This window comes from Aythya fuligula, chromosome Z (genome assembly GCF_009819795.1).
Source record: "Aythya fuligula isolate bAytFul2 chromosome Z, bAytFul2.pri, whole genome shotgun sequence".
Lineage (NCBI taxonomy): Eukaryota > Metazoa > Chordata > Aves > Anseriformes > Anatidae > Aythya > Aythya fuligula.
The window spans coordinates 38,150,032-38,164,717 of record NC_045593.1 but is presented as its reverse complement, the minus strand read 5'-3'; the positions used below and the strand labels follow the sequence as shown (position 1 = coordinate 38,164,717).

Here is a 14,686-nt window from a genome sequence, read left to right as displayed (position 1 = left end):
CGCCAGCAGTCGGGAGGCCTCGCCGCAGGCCTCGCACCTCGACGCGGCCCTGCTGGCGGGGCGGCAGCCTCCCAGCCCGGCCCGGCCCGGCCCGGCGGGACCGAGGGGGGAGCCCCCGGGCAGGGGACGGCGGGGGCTGCGGGCCCCCGGGGGGCGGCGGGGCACGGGGCCGGCGCGGCTGCCATTTCTCCTGGCCCTCGGCGCTGTCGGGCGGGAGCGGGGGCGGGAGGAGGAGGAGGAGGAGGAGGAGGAGGAAAAGGGAGGGAGGGGAGAGGGAGGTGGCCGAGCCGGAGTGAAGTGAGGCGCTCAGCTGCCAACACTCACACACTGCCTGCCGCCGCCGCGCTGCTCCCGGACCCCGGGCAAGAGGGGGAGAGGAGGGAAGGCGAGGCAAAGCGAGACGCGGGAGAGGAGGCAGAAGACCCCTGGCAAGGGGAGGTCAGAGAGGAGGGAAGCGCGGAGAGGGGGGAAGGAGCCTCCTCCCCGCCGAGAGACGACTTCCCATGTAGCGGGGGACAGAGGGAGAAGGCTGGCGCTCAGAAACTGTGCGAGAAGCTTTCCCAGCAAGTTACTTAATCCCCGAGGAGCAGAGGGAGGAGGGGACAGCAGTAATCACCGTTGCCGCTCATAATCACTATCCCCAGCCCCTCACCATTTGACCCGCGGGCGGTTCAATGCACTATTCCAAGCTCTTCCTAGTTTCCTCCTCGGGGTAACTTCGGAGGACGCGCCGCCGGTGTCGCCGGGAGGCGAGGAGGAGAAGAGCCTCGGAAGAAGGAAGGAGAAGTTTTTGTGGGGGTTGCGTGCGGAGGAGGAGAAGATGGGCTGGAAGCGCCGCTGCTGCTGGGGAGGCGGAGGCGGCGGGGACCTTCTCTGCCGGCTCACCCTGGTGCTGGGGTTCCTGCTGCCCGCCTGCAGGACGCGCCTGTACACCAACCACTGGGCTGTGCGGATAGCTGGGGGGCTGCCGGAGGCCAACAGGATAGCTAGCAAATACGGATACGTCAATATAGGACAGGTAACCCTCCTTGCAACTACTTCCGAGCCGGGCGCCGGGCAGGGGCTCGCGGGGTCCGCTGCCGCCCCGCCGCCGCGGCAGGGGACGGGGACGGGGACAGGGAGCGGTGGAGGTGATGCTCGGGGGCAGGTAGGCAGCGGCCGGGCCGGGGGCTGCCAGCGCGGCCGCAGCGCCCCCTCCGCGGCCAGGTGCGGAGCGGGGAGCGGGGCTGCGCCCCGCGGAGCCGGCCGGGGGCGGGAGGGCGGCCGGGGGGCCCTGCCGGGTCTCGGCCGGCCTCCGAGGCGGCGGAGGCTGAACTTAGCACTCCTTGCCGCTCCCCTTACTCGGACGGAAAAAAAAAAAAAAAAAAAAAAAAAAAAAGTAAAATTTTAGAAAATCGGAATCAAAGCGGAGCGCGTCCCGCGGCCAGCGCGCGTGTCCCCGGCGGCCAGGACGTGGCAGCCGCGGCCGCCGCCGGGGGCGTCCCGACCCCGCGGGTGGTTGGAGGCGCGGCGCGGAGAGGTGACAGCGCTGGCCCCGCTGCCCCGGCAGTGCCGCCGCCATCGGGGCCCCCCGCCCGCTGCCCCGCCGGCGGCCCGGCAGCACCTGGGCTCTGCGGAGCCTGCCGGTGCTGGCCTGGGAAGCGACTGGATCCCGGCACGTCCCGGGGTCGCCCCGTGAGCAAATTGCTGGGATCTGCCGGGAGTTGCAAGCGGGGAGCAGCCGCTCGTCGCGGGGTCCCAGCCCTGCTGCCGTAGCGAGGCACGGCTGCCGTTCAAAATGTCCCGGGATCGCTTTTTCAGACAGAGGTTGCGACCGGCAGCCTCGGCTTTCCTGATCACTAGCCACAGAACAGGATTCGCGTATCGTAGGGCTGAGCGAGTCGAGCGCCTGGAATATAATTCTGTTGCACAGCTGTGTGCGAACATCCCAGCATAGTCATTCTAGACAGTAGTTTACATGAATCGAAAGTTTAGGAGTGAGCATTTACAGGTAGAGAAGGTTTCATCTCATACGTGAGATTCACAAAAATGCAGCCAAGTTTACACAGCAGGCCTTTTACTTCATCCAGATCAAAGTGACACCCGATTTTTGTTTGTGTTGTGAGTCCCCACATACTGTATGCTTTACTCAAAAGTTTGAAGCATGCATCTCAGCTGTTCCCAATCATACCAAACCTGAATGAGACAGTTGTGCAGCCTGTTAAGATGAATAATTTACATAAGAAAAGATTGAAAATGACACTGAGGCAGCACAAAACATGATGTATGAAGATGCAGGTATTTAGGCAGGTTGAGTATCAGCTTCCCTCATGGTGCTCTTTGGCAGGTAGGAAGTGTAGCTTCCTCTTAGAGGCACAGAAATTAGAAAGGAAGTTTTGGTGTCAAGATTCAACCTAGACCTTTAAATTGCCATGTTTGTGAAATGAAGGAACCCCAGGGTAAAGTCTGCATATTCCTGCTTAGACCTTTTTAGTGGTGTAATAAGCAACAGCCAGTTGGAGGGTTCCCTTCTTCCCCCTTTTATCTTTTACCAGGTCAACTGCCTAACTTAAGGCCTGCTTTTTTTGTGACTTGCACATCCAAACCTCCTGTTGAATTAAGGAAAGAATGTAGTAAGCCACTGTTGCCTTCTTATGTGCCAGTGAAGTGCCATGTACATAACTATGACATATTAATAATAGATACATTACTGATCAGGTGTACAGATAGGAAGGAGAGAAAATAGAGACTATAAATAATGAACAACTGGAAAACACGTTACAGGATATGCAGATGAAAAGAGCATTTGTGAAGGGAGTCAATAGTTACTTAGTTATGCAGATAGGGAGAAAGCGAGTAGAAGAGCAATATAAGAATGTTAAATGATGTGTGTATGAGAAAGGAAACTTCACTAATGTATTAAACTACTGATGTGTGGCTTCTTGTCTTCTGTCTGTAACCAGCCTTTAAGCACAAGACACAGGCAGTGGACATATGGGAAGAAATTCCACAGAGCTTGTTGTATGTGTTTTGGATTTTTGTCATTGTGTCCCACCAACGCAAAGCTGGGGGCTCTTCCATTGTATGGTTATATATCCTGAGGAATCTTTTATGCATTTGCACAAAGTATTACAAAAATTTCCTTTCATAGATATCTTTTGAGGATGGCCAGTTCCAAGTTTATGGTAATTCCATGCAAAAACATCTCCAAGTGGTGTTTCTGTGACAACACGGTTATTATATATAGTGTGTATAGTGTATTATATATATATATGTGTGTGTGTGTATATATAGTGGTCAGTCTAATGTCTGCAGTGAATCTGTTCTTTTGTTCCCACCTGGTCCTTATACAACTTTCATCAGGCTGACCTGGTCACTACAATTCAGGACCTACAATTTGAGAATCGAGTTCATAAACTAATCAGAATGACTCTGGTCTGGCCATACATAAACATGTAAATACATATTTCAAAGTGTATGTGAAATAACTGTGTAACTGTATTTCTTAAAAAATACACACACAAAAAAAGTAGATCCTGTTCTGTGAAGGTCACAGAAAAGTCACTGTGTAGAGTAGAGTAAATCACTTGATAGACATGGGTAAAAGGGAGTAAGGTAGTTTCCTTTTAAAGAAAGGAAGTCAGGAACAGTGAGTGAGATTTGGTCGTAACAGGTTTTTTTGCATGGGTTGGAACAGTGGGCACTTACTTGACATATAACAGAACAGAAGGTGCAAAAGAGTATGAGCAGGGGTAAAAATCTCCTGTTTATTACTGAGACACAATTGCAAGTAATTTAAAAGTCTGTATTTGGTGTGAGATGTTGAAAGACATTCTGTTAGCTGAATACACCACCAAAACACTGAAAGAGAGAAAAACAGTAAGCAAAATTCTCTGCTAGAGGCAGGACTTCCCGTGCTCAATGTCTGTATATGGTAGCAGCTAAGGTCAGCCAATTAAACTTTGGTTTTGCAGATAACATCCCTTCTAGGTAAGCTGGAATAATATGATTAAAGCTGAATTCATCAGTAAGAAGTTTACTTTTGCTTGAAGAAGGTAATTACAAGTCTCATAATAGCACACATCCATAAATAATCTGAAATAGGTGAAAAAAAAAAAACACACAAATGTAATGTACTAAGCGTAATGTTTCTGGTTTAATTAAATGTGAAAGTTCACCTTTAAGTAGAAAGTGCAAAAAGCTAAACTCAAGGTGTAAATACAGATGGTCCAAAGAACTGACATAGCACAAATGATGCGGAAGAAGAACATAGTTGAAATATTCTAGAGAAAAGGTAGCAAAGTTGTGTACAAAAATAAAAGTCAAGTGGGGACAATGACAAAGAAGCAAACCAGGAGGATTCTGACAGCAGCTAATTGCAAGATTAGAGCTGAAGGGAGTAGTAGAAAATGGAAGAGGGTTTTGAAGGTGTTATTCTTGCCAGCCTGTTAATTTTGGATGATTGGAGATTTAAGATGATATGGGAGTGAGAGAGAGCAATTAGGTCAGGTTAAAAGGAGGAAACAATTTGGTTGTGTTTGTAGAGAAGTGGCACTGAAAGGTGTGTTACGTTGGCCAGTGCAAACAAGATGGTAGACCCAGAAGTCACAAGCACATCCCTTCTCCCGCTTTTTGTTATGTGGTGCACTCTGTTGGTAATAGAATTTGTTCCTCCTTTTGATGGTACTTGTGTGATCTGGAGAATATCCTTTGAGTCTTGAAATATCTGTTACATTCATTTTCATTGCCATGGTGATGACAGAAAAGCTACAAGGCCTATCTGAATGATTGTACCAGTCAGTCATAAACTGATGGATGAGATGTATTTTTTAAAAAGGTCTAGAGATCACCTGCTGGTGAGCAATTGAGAACTCCTGCAACTCACAGCTTCTGGTAAACTCCTTTTGCTGTCAAACTTATCTTGAGGTCTTCATCTCTTGTAAGAGAAATTTGAAACTTCACCCTCTCTGCTTATTGGAAAGGGGAGTTTTCCATTAACTCATAGAAGATTCTGTGCTTTTCCAGGCTGCATGTTCTGGTTCTTGTTTCCTGCAAATTGGTCCAGCAAACTGCTCATTTATCCTGCATGTTCCTTTTATGTTAACAATGTGAAATTGGCAGTAGACATGGAAGCCTGTTCTTCAAAGATGCTTGAATTCCTACAGTGAACTTAGCAACTGTCATTAACTTTGTTCATCTATGGCTTGGAAAAAAATAGAGCAGCAGTGTCGACCTATCATTGTATCAGCTGTTACAGTGTCTTTTGCAAGATTCTCTTCCCCCTAGGGATGTGTGGAGGTTAAGTATCATGAAAACAGAGGCAGTAGATCTCTTTGTTGACTGCAACAAAGGAGCAGGTTAGCCTTCTGGAAGTTGGTGATTATTATGATTGTGCCACCAGTGTGGAGCTTCTCATTTGGACAGCAGATCCTGCTTGAGCAGATCTCAAAACTCCAATCAATAGACTTTTGTCCCAAGACTTTAGACTTCAGTACTTGCTTACTGTTAATGTAAGTTCTGTGACAACCACAGCTTTGTTAAGGCTAATGAAGCAAATGTGGTGAAGCATCAGCATAAGCTACAAAAGAATCAGTCCCAAGGCCATCTGTGTCTGACTGAACTTCAGAATAGCACAAGTGGTAACATCATGACTTAAATGTGTGTATACATATTTATATTTTCTTTTACCATTTATTACAGGCAATGCTGGCCTGCCGTGAAGTACAATTAGTAGTTTCTCTAACAAGCGAATCCTTGTCTCATGTGAAAAAATGTCTCCACTCCTTTTGCATGAGTCTTTCAAGCAAGCAGTCTGGACTGGCAGTCCCTCTGGGACTGTGATAAGGTAGTATAATGCAAAGCAGCCAAGGAGTTGTTCTAAGTTACATGCTGGATGGAGCAATTTGGGATACACCCTGTCCCCTAGCAGCTCCTTGCTGACATATTTTACCCTTCTGTCTTGCAGTGGCTGTACTAAGCAGACATTTGTCTTGGAGTGAAGTGTTGGTCACTGACATTTTAGAAAGTTTCTTTCACTCTTGGCAGCTGCTGAGGGTTAAATATACTGAAGCACATAGTATGTATAGCATTTTGTACAATTGGCATAAATATTATGACTGTGCTAATATCATGGAGATTTGTTACTATGCAGTGAAAGAAGATATCTGTATCTTTTGATACAGATATGAGAATTTAAATTATACTTATATGTCATGTTGGTTCCCATGTTTTTCCTCATTCCTTGTAAACACAGCTTCTCACTGGATATAAATCTGTGTTTAGGTGCTAAAATATTCTTGATAGCCTGGGTAAAGGTACATTGGCTTACAGAGGGATGACTTGTAAAGCATCTGAGAAGCTGGGAATGTTACTCCTGGCTCCAGTGCTGAAGGCTTTTGTGCTCTTGACCTGTTGACATAAGCTTTTTCCCCTGACTTTTTTATTTATATAGATGAAAGAATAGAAGCTTCAAGAAACTGAGCACAGAAGTTTTTTGTCATATGAAAGATGTAGGCTTCAACATAAGGAAGATTTTCTGGGCTTGTGCTTTTCTAGAAATTGGTGATTCTTCATTTTCAGGAGCCAGGAGTTTCTCATTCGGGTAGGGGTCATTCCTTGAAGGTGCAGGAAAGTATGAGAAGCCACCAACTGATACCCTGAAAGAAATGGAAGAATGAGAGACATCAAGGTATCTCCTCTGTGCCTCCAACAAGGGAGTGAAATGCTGCCTTAATTAGTATAGGAATACATTTTAGATCCTTCTGTTCATATTCCTTACTTAGATCTAGGCAGGAGCTGTGGATGGGTCAACACTTTTCCAAATCACATCTTTCCTCCCTAGTAATTTTTCTTTTCTGATCTCTTTCAGGGTCTAGTGTCCTACTCCCTACCCTCAGCAAATGACAGAATACCATTTTCCTCCAGTGTTCTGCCTGTGAGAAATACATACTGTTTACAGAAAGGCACCTAAGCATTCTAAGTTGAGGGGTAGCCCAAGAGATAGATAATGCAAATACTGATGTGATTTGTCAAAAGGTATTAGTGGGATTTTACAGACTTAATGCCAGTAAATCATACAAAGAGTTACTGAATATTAGTCCATTTCAAACCTGATTTCCCAGAGATGGCACAGAGGAGATGTTGTGCAATAAAATCAATTGATCAGCAAGAATAGGAGGAATGTCTGTTTTCCATTTTCCAAATCTGTTCCCGATGGGAAGCAGAAGAAAATTTTGCAAACTAAGTAGCTGAAGTTGATAGACTAGAAAAAGCATCAAGCTGAGAAAAAACAGAGCTTATGCTAAGATGGAGAGCCTAAAGTAAGGTTGCTGTCTACAGCAGAGGTTAGAATTTTCTACCATAATTTCCACCATCTCATATTGATGACTCAGAAAAGCAGGATGGTCTGTCTCTACATGTAAAGAATTTCAGCTACCCAAGAATAGTAAAATAGACAGTTAATAATATAGACAAGCCCATTAAAAGCCTGTGTAGTCATGACATTGAAACAGTGTCCACTCTTACCTAAGTTAGTAGCTGGAATAAGTTTAGTGACCTCCTGAGAACTAAAGATGCAAGTACTGGGACTACGGTATTGGAAGAATCAAAGTGAGGTGTACTCCAGACTATATGCATGTGCAGGTATAGTAAGTTTACAGAGATACAACAAGGAAAATTAAATTATTTCCTACTTGTGGTACAGAAAGTACTTTTGGGAACTGTTGGAGAATAACTAGATGGACAGATCTTTGGAAAATGTCAACACCAAAACAACATTCTTGCAGATGGGTACATGACACAAAAACAGAAAAACAGCACGTATTGGAGAATACAAAGGGTATGCCATGTCTAACTACTTCATACTTAGCAGTAATTCTCTTGTCAGTGCAGTTAAAATGAGAGGGAGAAGGGAAAGAGAGCAGAGCATACTACTACTAAATGTGAGCTTTCATTAGGAGGTAGATGAAGAATAGGATGTGCTAAATGGGTTCTGGTTATAAAGGCAATCTAATAGCCTTCATATGCTGTTGTAAAATGAGGGAAGATGAGAATCTGGTTTTACAGCATAGTAGTCAGGCTACAAATTATGCGATGATTTTTTATTTAGAGCCCTTAGGCAAACACACACTAAATTATACTTTTAAGAATAGCAATTAGTTGCAAACCCAATTTTCAGATGGCAGTGTTTGTGGGAACTACTCCTCTCAAGCAAGATGAAGTGGACCAGGCTGGATGAAAATGGAAGAGGAGGAAGAAATCAGTAAAACATAGTAATGAAAATCAGTAGTGTGTCATATGTCTGGTACATAATAGCTGACAGTTGTAGAAGTCATGGGATGGGGGGAGGTCTCTAGAGATCACCTTATCCATTGCCATGTTCTTAAGAGGACCATCTATGCCTATCTCTTTCATAGCAGACATCTAACCACTTTTCAGACATCTTCCCTGAAGAAGCTCCACAGTGCCAGGCCACAGCCAATTGCTCCTCTGAACTACAAGCTGCAACATTCTTCCTGCAGTTCAAGGCTGGATTTCTTATTTCTTCATGAACATAAAGAGTAACAAAATCAGAAAAGTTGTAGCATTTAATTCTTCCTTGCACCTATTTTTGGCTTTTTTCATACAAGCCCAGTTCTTTCCCTTGTTTCAGATAGGTCATGGATTCACTGTTCTTTATAAGAGAACCACATCTTCTTGGGAAACGAGCTGTTACAGCTTTACAGCTGAGAATAGCATACGGATTTCTTCAGGTGTCTGGAGGACAGCACTGCTGTTTGTGTAGCCCATTATGGTGTTTGTCTTTCCTGTAGCCGTATGACATTGTTGACTTAGTTCAGCTTGTGGTCTGCTATAGCTCACAGACTGATTCTGCCAAATTCCTAGCCAGTTGTTCTCCAGCCTGAATTTGTCCAATTGTTAATTCTTGGGTACATGTAGCACTGTGTATATTCCCTTTCTGAATTTTGGCCTGTTTTTTCCAGGCCTCAGTTTACAATTTGTCAATTTTGAATTCTCCTCCTGCCCCACAATGTACTTCAAGGTCCTCTCTGCTTCTTCATCTATGCTATCCTTTATGGGTGTATTTCCTATGCCACTATTTAGATCAGTTTCCTATACCACTATTTTAGGTCAGTGAAAATATCGACCAAAACCCATTTCTAGAGGAACTCTAGCAGGCAGTCATTTGCATTCCCCTGCAATGAATGAATGTATCAACATTATTTACATAGTTTTGACCTGCTATTCCATAGCTTAATGTTGGGCTCTATATCAGGAATTTGACAGGGACTGTTAATCAAGTAGTACTTGGATATAAATACAGTATGTAACTTACAAAGCATTGCCTCAAAATGAACATGAAAATCACAGGGATATTTAATAGGACTGGATCATCAGTTCATCAGCCATTGCTGTTATAAACCTTATCAGGGTTCATTAAGTTGATTTCTTTCCCACTTTTCAAACAAGTTAAAACTAACAAGTTTTAAAAGTGGTTATGTTACTTGTAGCAGCATACATCTATTTGTTCCTGTGCTTAAGTGGCTTGTCTGTTTCTCAAGTACATTTGTGGGGAAACCCGTCTTCAATTTTGCTGCTGACTTCTGGTTTCCTGTTAGAAGATTGGCTTTGTGCTTCCATGGTCATCCTGACTGCAGTGTTTCAATTGAAATCTGTTTGCCTTGACCAGAAAAGATGTCCAGCATGTACAGAGCCTCCCTACTGCTTTGTACAATGTCATAAATAATTCTCTAGGCTTTGTCAGACAAGATATTTGCAATATTTCATTTGCATGTTTTGCAGCTGTGTTCTCTGGTTTTGTGTTTGACCAGTGTATCTTTCTCTTCCTTGCCAAATGATGAATTGTAAAATCACAAAATAGGAAGATGCATATGTCATCCATGGAGTTGAATAATTATATGGTCCTTAGTGAGGAGTTGTGGTGCTCTTCGTCACCTGCCAAACAGAAGAAATGGCACAATCAAACAGAAGCCTGCTTGCCAGAGATATATATCTTAAGAGAGTAAGTGATTATTTGGCAACATGTTGGACCCAATTTGATTGATATTTACACAATGAAAAACTCTTTGGAAAAAAAAATGGTGGCAAGTCCAGAAGAGTATCAGAATCACACCATGAAATGTAACCAGAACAGCTGGTGTGGATTCTTGCTAGCTGGTACTTGCTAGATGGTACATGATGGAGATGAGATTGTAAAAGGCGCATTAGCCAGGCATAATCATGGATCATACAGTGCTAAACAAATCAGGAAAGAAAAAAAATTGTCAGCACAGACTCTTCTATGTAGAAGGATTTTGCTCTCACAGTGATAGGATACTTCGATAAGTGAGGAATATACATCAGCAAAGGGCCTTTTTTTCATTTTCATTGAGTTAAAGCTTTTCTCCTTTTTTGAGACACTTTTGTGCCAGCAAGGAGTAGGCATCATTTATGTTTGTTTTCAGGGCCAATCCAGAGTTACAGAGATGTTATAAGTTAAATTCAAAACCTTTGCTACACTTCCATACTCATTCAAACTGGAATAAAAACACTTCTGTGTTTTTAAAAAAAACTCTTTTAAAAAATATTAAAAAAAAAAAAAACTCCTTTGTGCAACAGTGAGTGCTTAGTGGGTGGCAAACATGTTACTGAGTAGTGCTGTGTGGCTGACATTCAAGCCTGCAATTAGACAATGTTCTCCTTATTTTAAATATTTAGCTTAATCAATGGTAGCATGTAGCCTCCCTTCTGGATAAATGTAGGTTTTTATTTTTTATTTTTTTACTTTTACAGATATATTTTTTTTCTTTATAAAGCATATTAACACAGTAACCTGATGTCTTAAAAACAAACAGCAAAGAAAATGCACACTGTCTTATAGCTCTAAGGCCAGTAGTATGGCATCTAAAAATATTTCCTGTAATGTTTTTGTTCATGTCAAAAGCCTTTATTCAGACAGACCTGTAAGGATGCAAGGGCACTTTGAGTCAGTTGGGAGATTCATCTAGCCTGCCTGCCTATGGCAGTGATGTTACATTACTGTTTGTGGGAGAGAAGGAACAAAACAAGCATCTGATGCCTCTTCCTCATAGCCACTTCAGCTATTTTCAACTCAGAAGACTGCCTGAAGTGGATGTGATTTCTGTATACTTAGAAACTCTTTATTTTATTTATTTATTTATTTTTTATTTTGTCCAAATGCTTATCCAGTGTCTCAATTAGAAGTAAAGTTTCAGCATCCACAGTATTATTTGGCATAGTTTTTGTTTGTTACTTCATTGTATGAAGAACCACCTGTCTTCTGTTTGCTTTAGGCCTGACTCCTACTAGTTCCATTTGATGGCAATTGAAAGACAGTGAAAGTTGATCTATGTTCACTCTTCTTATGCCACACATTTCTGAAATTTCCCCCTCAGTTGTCTCTTCTTCAGACTGAAGACTGTTAGCTTACTTATCTATTTCCCATGTGGAAGATGTTCCGTATCTTGGTTTGTCTCTCTTCTGCAGCTTGGAAACTTTTCCAGCTCTTCCATTTCTTCTTTGAACAGAGGGAATCAGAGTGGCACAGAGCACTCAAAGTATGGCAAACTCTTGGATTGTTTTCACAGTGTCTTCTTGATGTTCTCTGCTTTGTTCTCAATATTGTTATTGATAATTTTTAGTATGTGCTTTGCTGTTGGGATTTCTACCAAGCTGAGGTGCTGTGACTATTAGCCTGTTGTACCCTTAAGGTTACACTCAGTGGTACTCCTAAGGTTACTCCTCAGTGGTAATGGGCATCTCAAAACACTTCATCTTAATGTGAGGTTTGGTGTGTGCACCAGTTCATCTACATATGTCTATGCTGGATTTAATTTGTTGTTTTGTTGTTGTCACTGGATTTTGCAGCGTCCTTCTGCAGCTCATGTACAGCCAGCTGCAGTCTTTACATCCGTGATTGTTGACAGTAGCTGACAGCTACTTCTCATTTCTCACTCCTTTTTCCATGTCATTTTTCGTGAAATAGCATAGGTCCCAGAAAATGTTTTTGCACAGATCCCAGAGAAACTCCAGCAGGGACCTCCTTCCATTGTGGAAAGCTAATTACTTTTTAATAAACAAATAACAAATTGCTCCTAAACTATGTTTTTAGTAGTCTAATGGATTGTTTGCTTCTGCAAGGGCCTTATGGCATGGGTTCTTAATTTCCTAAAAGCTGTTGATAAGAGACACTGTGAAAGCCTTTTGGAAGTCCAACCAAGGTATAGCTCTCTGGCCACCTTTTTCTGTACACTCGACCTCTTCAAAGAACACTAACAGTTTTTATGGCAGAATTTTCCTCTGACTATTTTCAAAGAGGTCCTTTTTTCTCTGTGTTCATTAATTCTCCCATCTCTTACATTTTATGCTCATTTATCTCATAGTGACTTGCATGTCCAAAGTGGTTCAGATTGCCTTTTAAAATTGACATCAATTGGTCACTCACTTGTCCTGAAATATGAAAACTTTTTTTTTGTGTGTGTGAGAGATTTCATGCCACTACTTGTATTACTTTCAATTATTTTAAATTACTGAGCTTTTTTATTCATCCACGTCATCCTTATTCCTTCCAAACTCTGTCTTGCAGAATATTTGAACTTAAAGTATCATATCTCAAGTAGTCTATCTGATCTGAACGAAAATAAACAAAACTATTTAATGCTCAACTGTGAAAAATCTTTAATGTTCTGTGAACATGCTGGGCTCTGTCCAGTGAGCCAAGTGTGAACGAACAGCAATGGCAGGGTTTTAAGCTAGGAAAGTTTCCCTACCTTTCTTGCAAATGAGTAGCACAGCTTCCCTGCAGGAATGGACTACGGAATGAGCTCTGTTTTCTCTCAACCAACCAACCAACCCCCATCCTGTGCAGGAAGCAGTAGTTTTACCAGCTGGAAGCGGAGAGGAGCCAGTGCAGATACCTGAACTGTGGTTTTCCAGCTCAGATTAGATTTTTATGCTCTTAAAGGAAAACACTCCTCTCACTGGACTTGGAAGAGAGTCTCTGAAATTCAGCTCAGCAAAGCAATTATTTGCAGTGTGTAAAGGCCTCAATTATCTGTTAGCATGAATATTAGAAATGCATTTGCATATGCTCTGACTGTAACAGAGAGTCTGATGGACCAGAAGTGTCCCATCACTGTCACATGACAGGAGCTTCAGTCCCAACTAGTGTTGCAGCATTAACTTCAACACTGTTTGCTTCTTGAAAGATTCTGCTCTGCTCCATTATAAATCAAATTAGTCCCCTCCTTTGGATATAAAGCACAATGTTAGTATGGTTTTATTCACACCTTGTATGTAAAGTACAAGGTCATTACCAGAGAAGACGCATAGAATATCTGGGATTTCCTTGATGCTCTGTCACATGCCCATACATTACTGTCATTACACCTTTCTGCCTCTCTGGTCAAGCAAACCTTTGCTTCAGTTCAGAGAATTTTGAATATCCTTTGTGTTTGAGCAGACCTTTATGTTTGAGCAGTTCTTTTGCCAGTGCATGATGATCATGGAGAACTGAAAAGTCACAAAGACATCACCTGGGAAAAATGATAATTAGGAGTAAGCAGGGTTGCTGAGCCCTTCTAAAAGAGTGAACCATCCTCTGGCTTAAGGGGTCTCTGGACTGTGTTGGAAAGGGCAACTACATGCATCTTATCAATAAATGTTTTTATCGTTGCAACAGACTGCTCTTTTGGAAACTTTCTTAGACATAAATACCATTTCCATCTTGCGAAATCTGAATAATTTCTGGGAACTAGGAATATTAATCTGACACATTTAACTGCACAGTGTGCAATTCTAGCAGTGACTGCAATCTGTGTTGATTTCTTAATGTTTCTGGCCTTGTAGGACTGGTACACCACAGAAACAGATGTTTCAAAATGGAAATCAAAATCCATTTATAAAACATAATTCATAGTTTTATTCAATTCATTGCTACCATTCTAGCTGACCAAGTTTTCCCTATTTCAATATTCTGTTACCAATATAAGAAATGTACAGCAGAGACATTTCTCCTTTCACCAGGAAATTCACTCTGAGGTACGTGGCTGAGCCTTCACTCAGCCTTCAGGTCCTACAATTCTACTCTCAGAAAAAAAAAAAAAAAAAAAGGCCATCAAGGAATAGTCTTTAAATGTGTGAAATTTGTGTAAGCTTTGACCTGAAGTTTTTCATTGATTTTAGAAAATTTAGATATTTCATTATGAGCTACAATTTGCTCTCAAATCTCCCTGACTTTAATCTGTAGTCTGAAATCAGTCCAAAGCTGGTAAACAGGTCTAGGCATTGTGATGATAAGTTTACTTAAAATAAAGGCCATGTTCCTTATTGAGGTCTGTAATCAAAACAATTAAATTTCTTCATTAAGTGCTTATCACAGCTCCCATTAAATACAGTCAAGGATCCCACTGATTCCAGTCAGCACTAAATATATAGCTCTTCCAGCACAATGGAAGCTGGTATAGCAGGAGAGACCTGTATATTTCTCAATTAACACATCACATTTTTCTCTGTTGTAATTGGAGGTAGATATTCTCAGGTTTACCTGCCTATGCCTAGAATTAACAGTTCTATTAAAAAAAAAAAACTTCACTACACATTAGTTATGATGATGTTGATGTTTTCTTTCTTACAAGGCTTGAATGGTACATAATAAAATGTTTTTTTTAATTGTTTTTTTTTTTTATTA

The 14,686-nt window shown here is 42.3% G+C and overlaps 1 protein-coding gene across 2 annotated transcripts in view; it reads left to right on the top strand.

The window, feature by feature from the left end:
• Positions 1–303: 303 nt before the first annotated feature.
• Positions 304–14,686, top strand: part of PCSK5 (proprotein convertase subtilisin/kexin type 5) — a 252,991-nt gene continuing 238,608 nt past the window's right edge. For both annotated transcript variants that reach the window (XM_032205587.1, XM_032205588.1), the window contains exon 1: positions 304–1,018. In XM_032205587.1, coding sequence (XP_032061478.1) covers positions 821–1,018 — 198 coding nt within the window. In that variant the 5' untranslated portion in view covers positions 304–820. The remainder of the gene's footprint in view (positions 1,019–14,686) is intronic.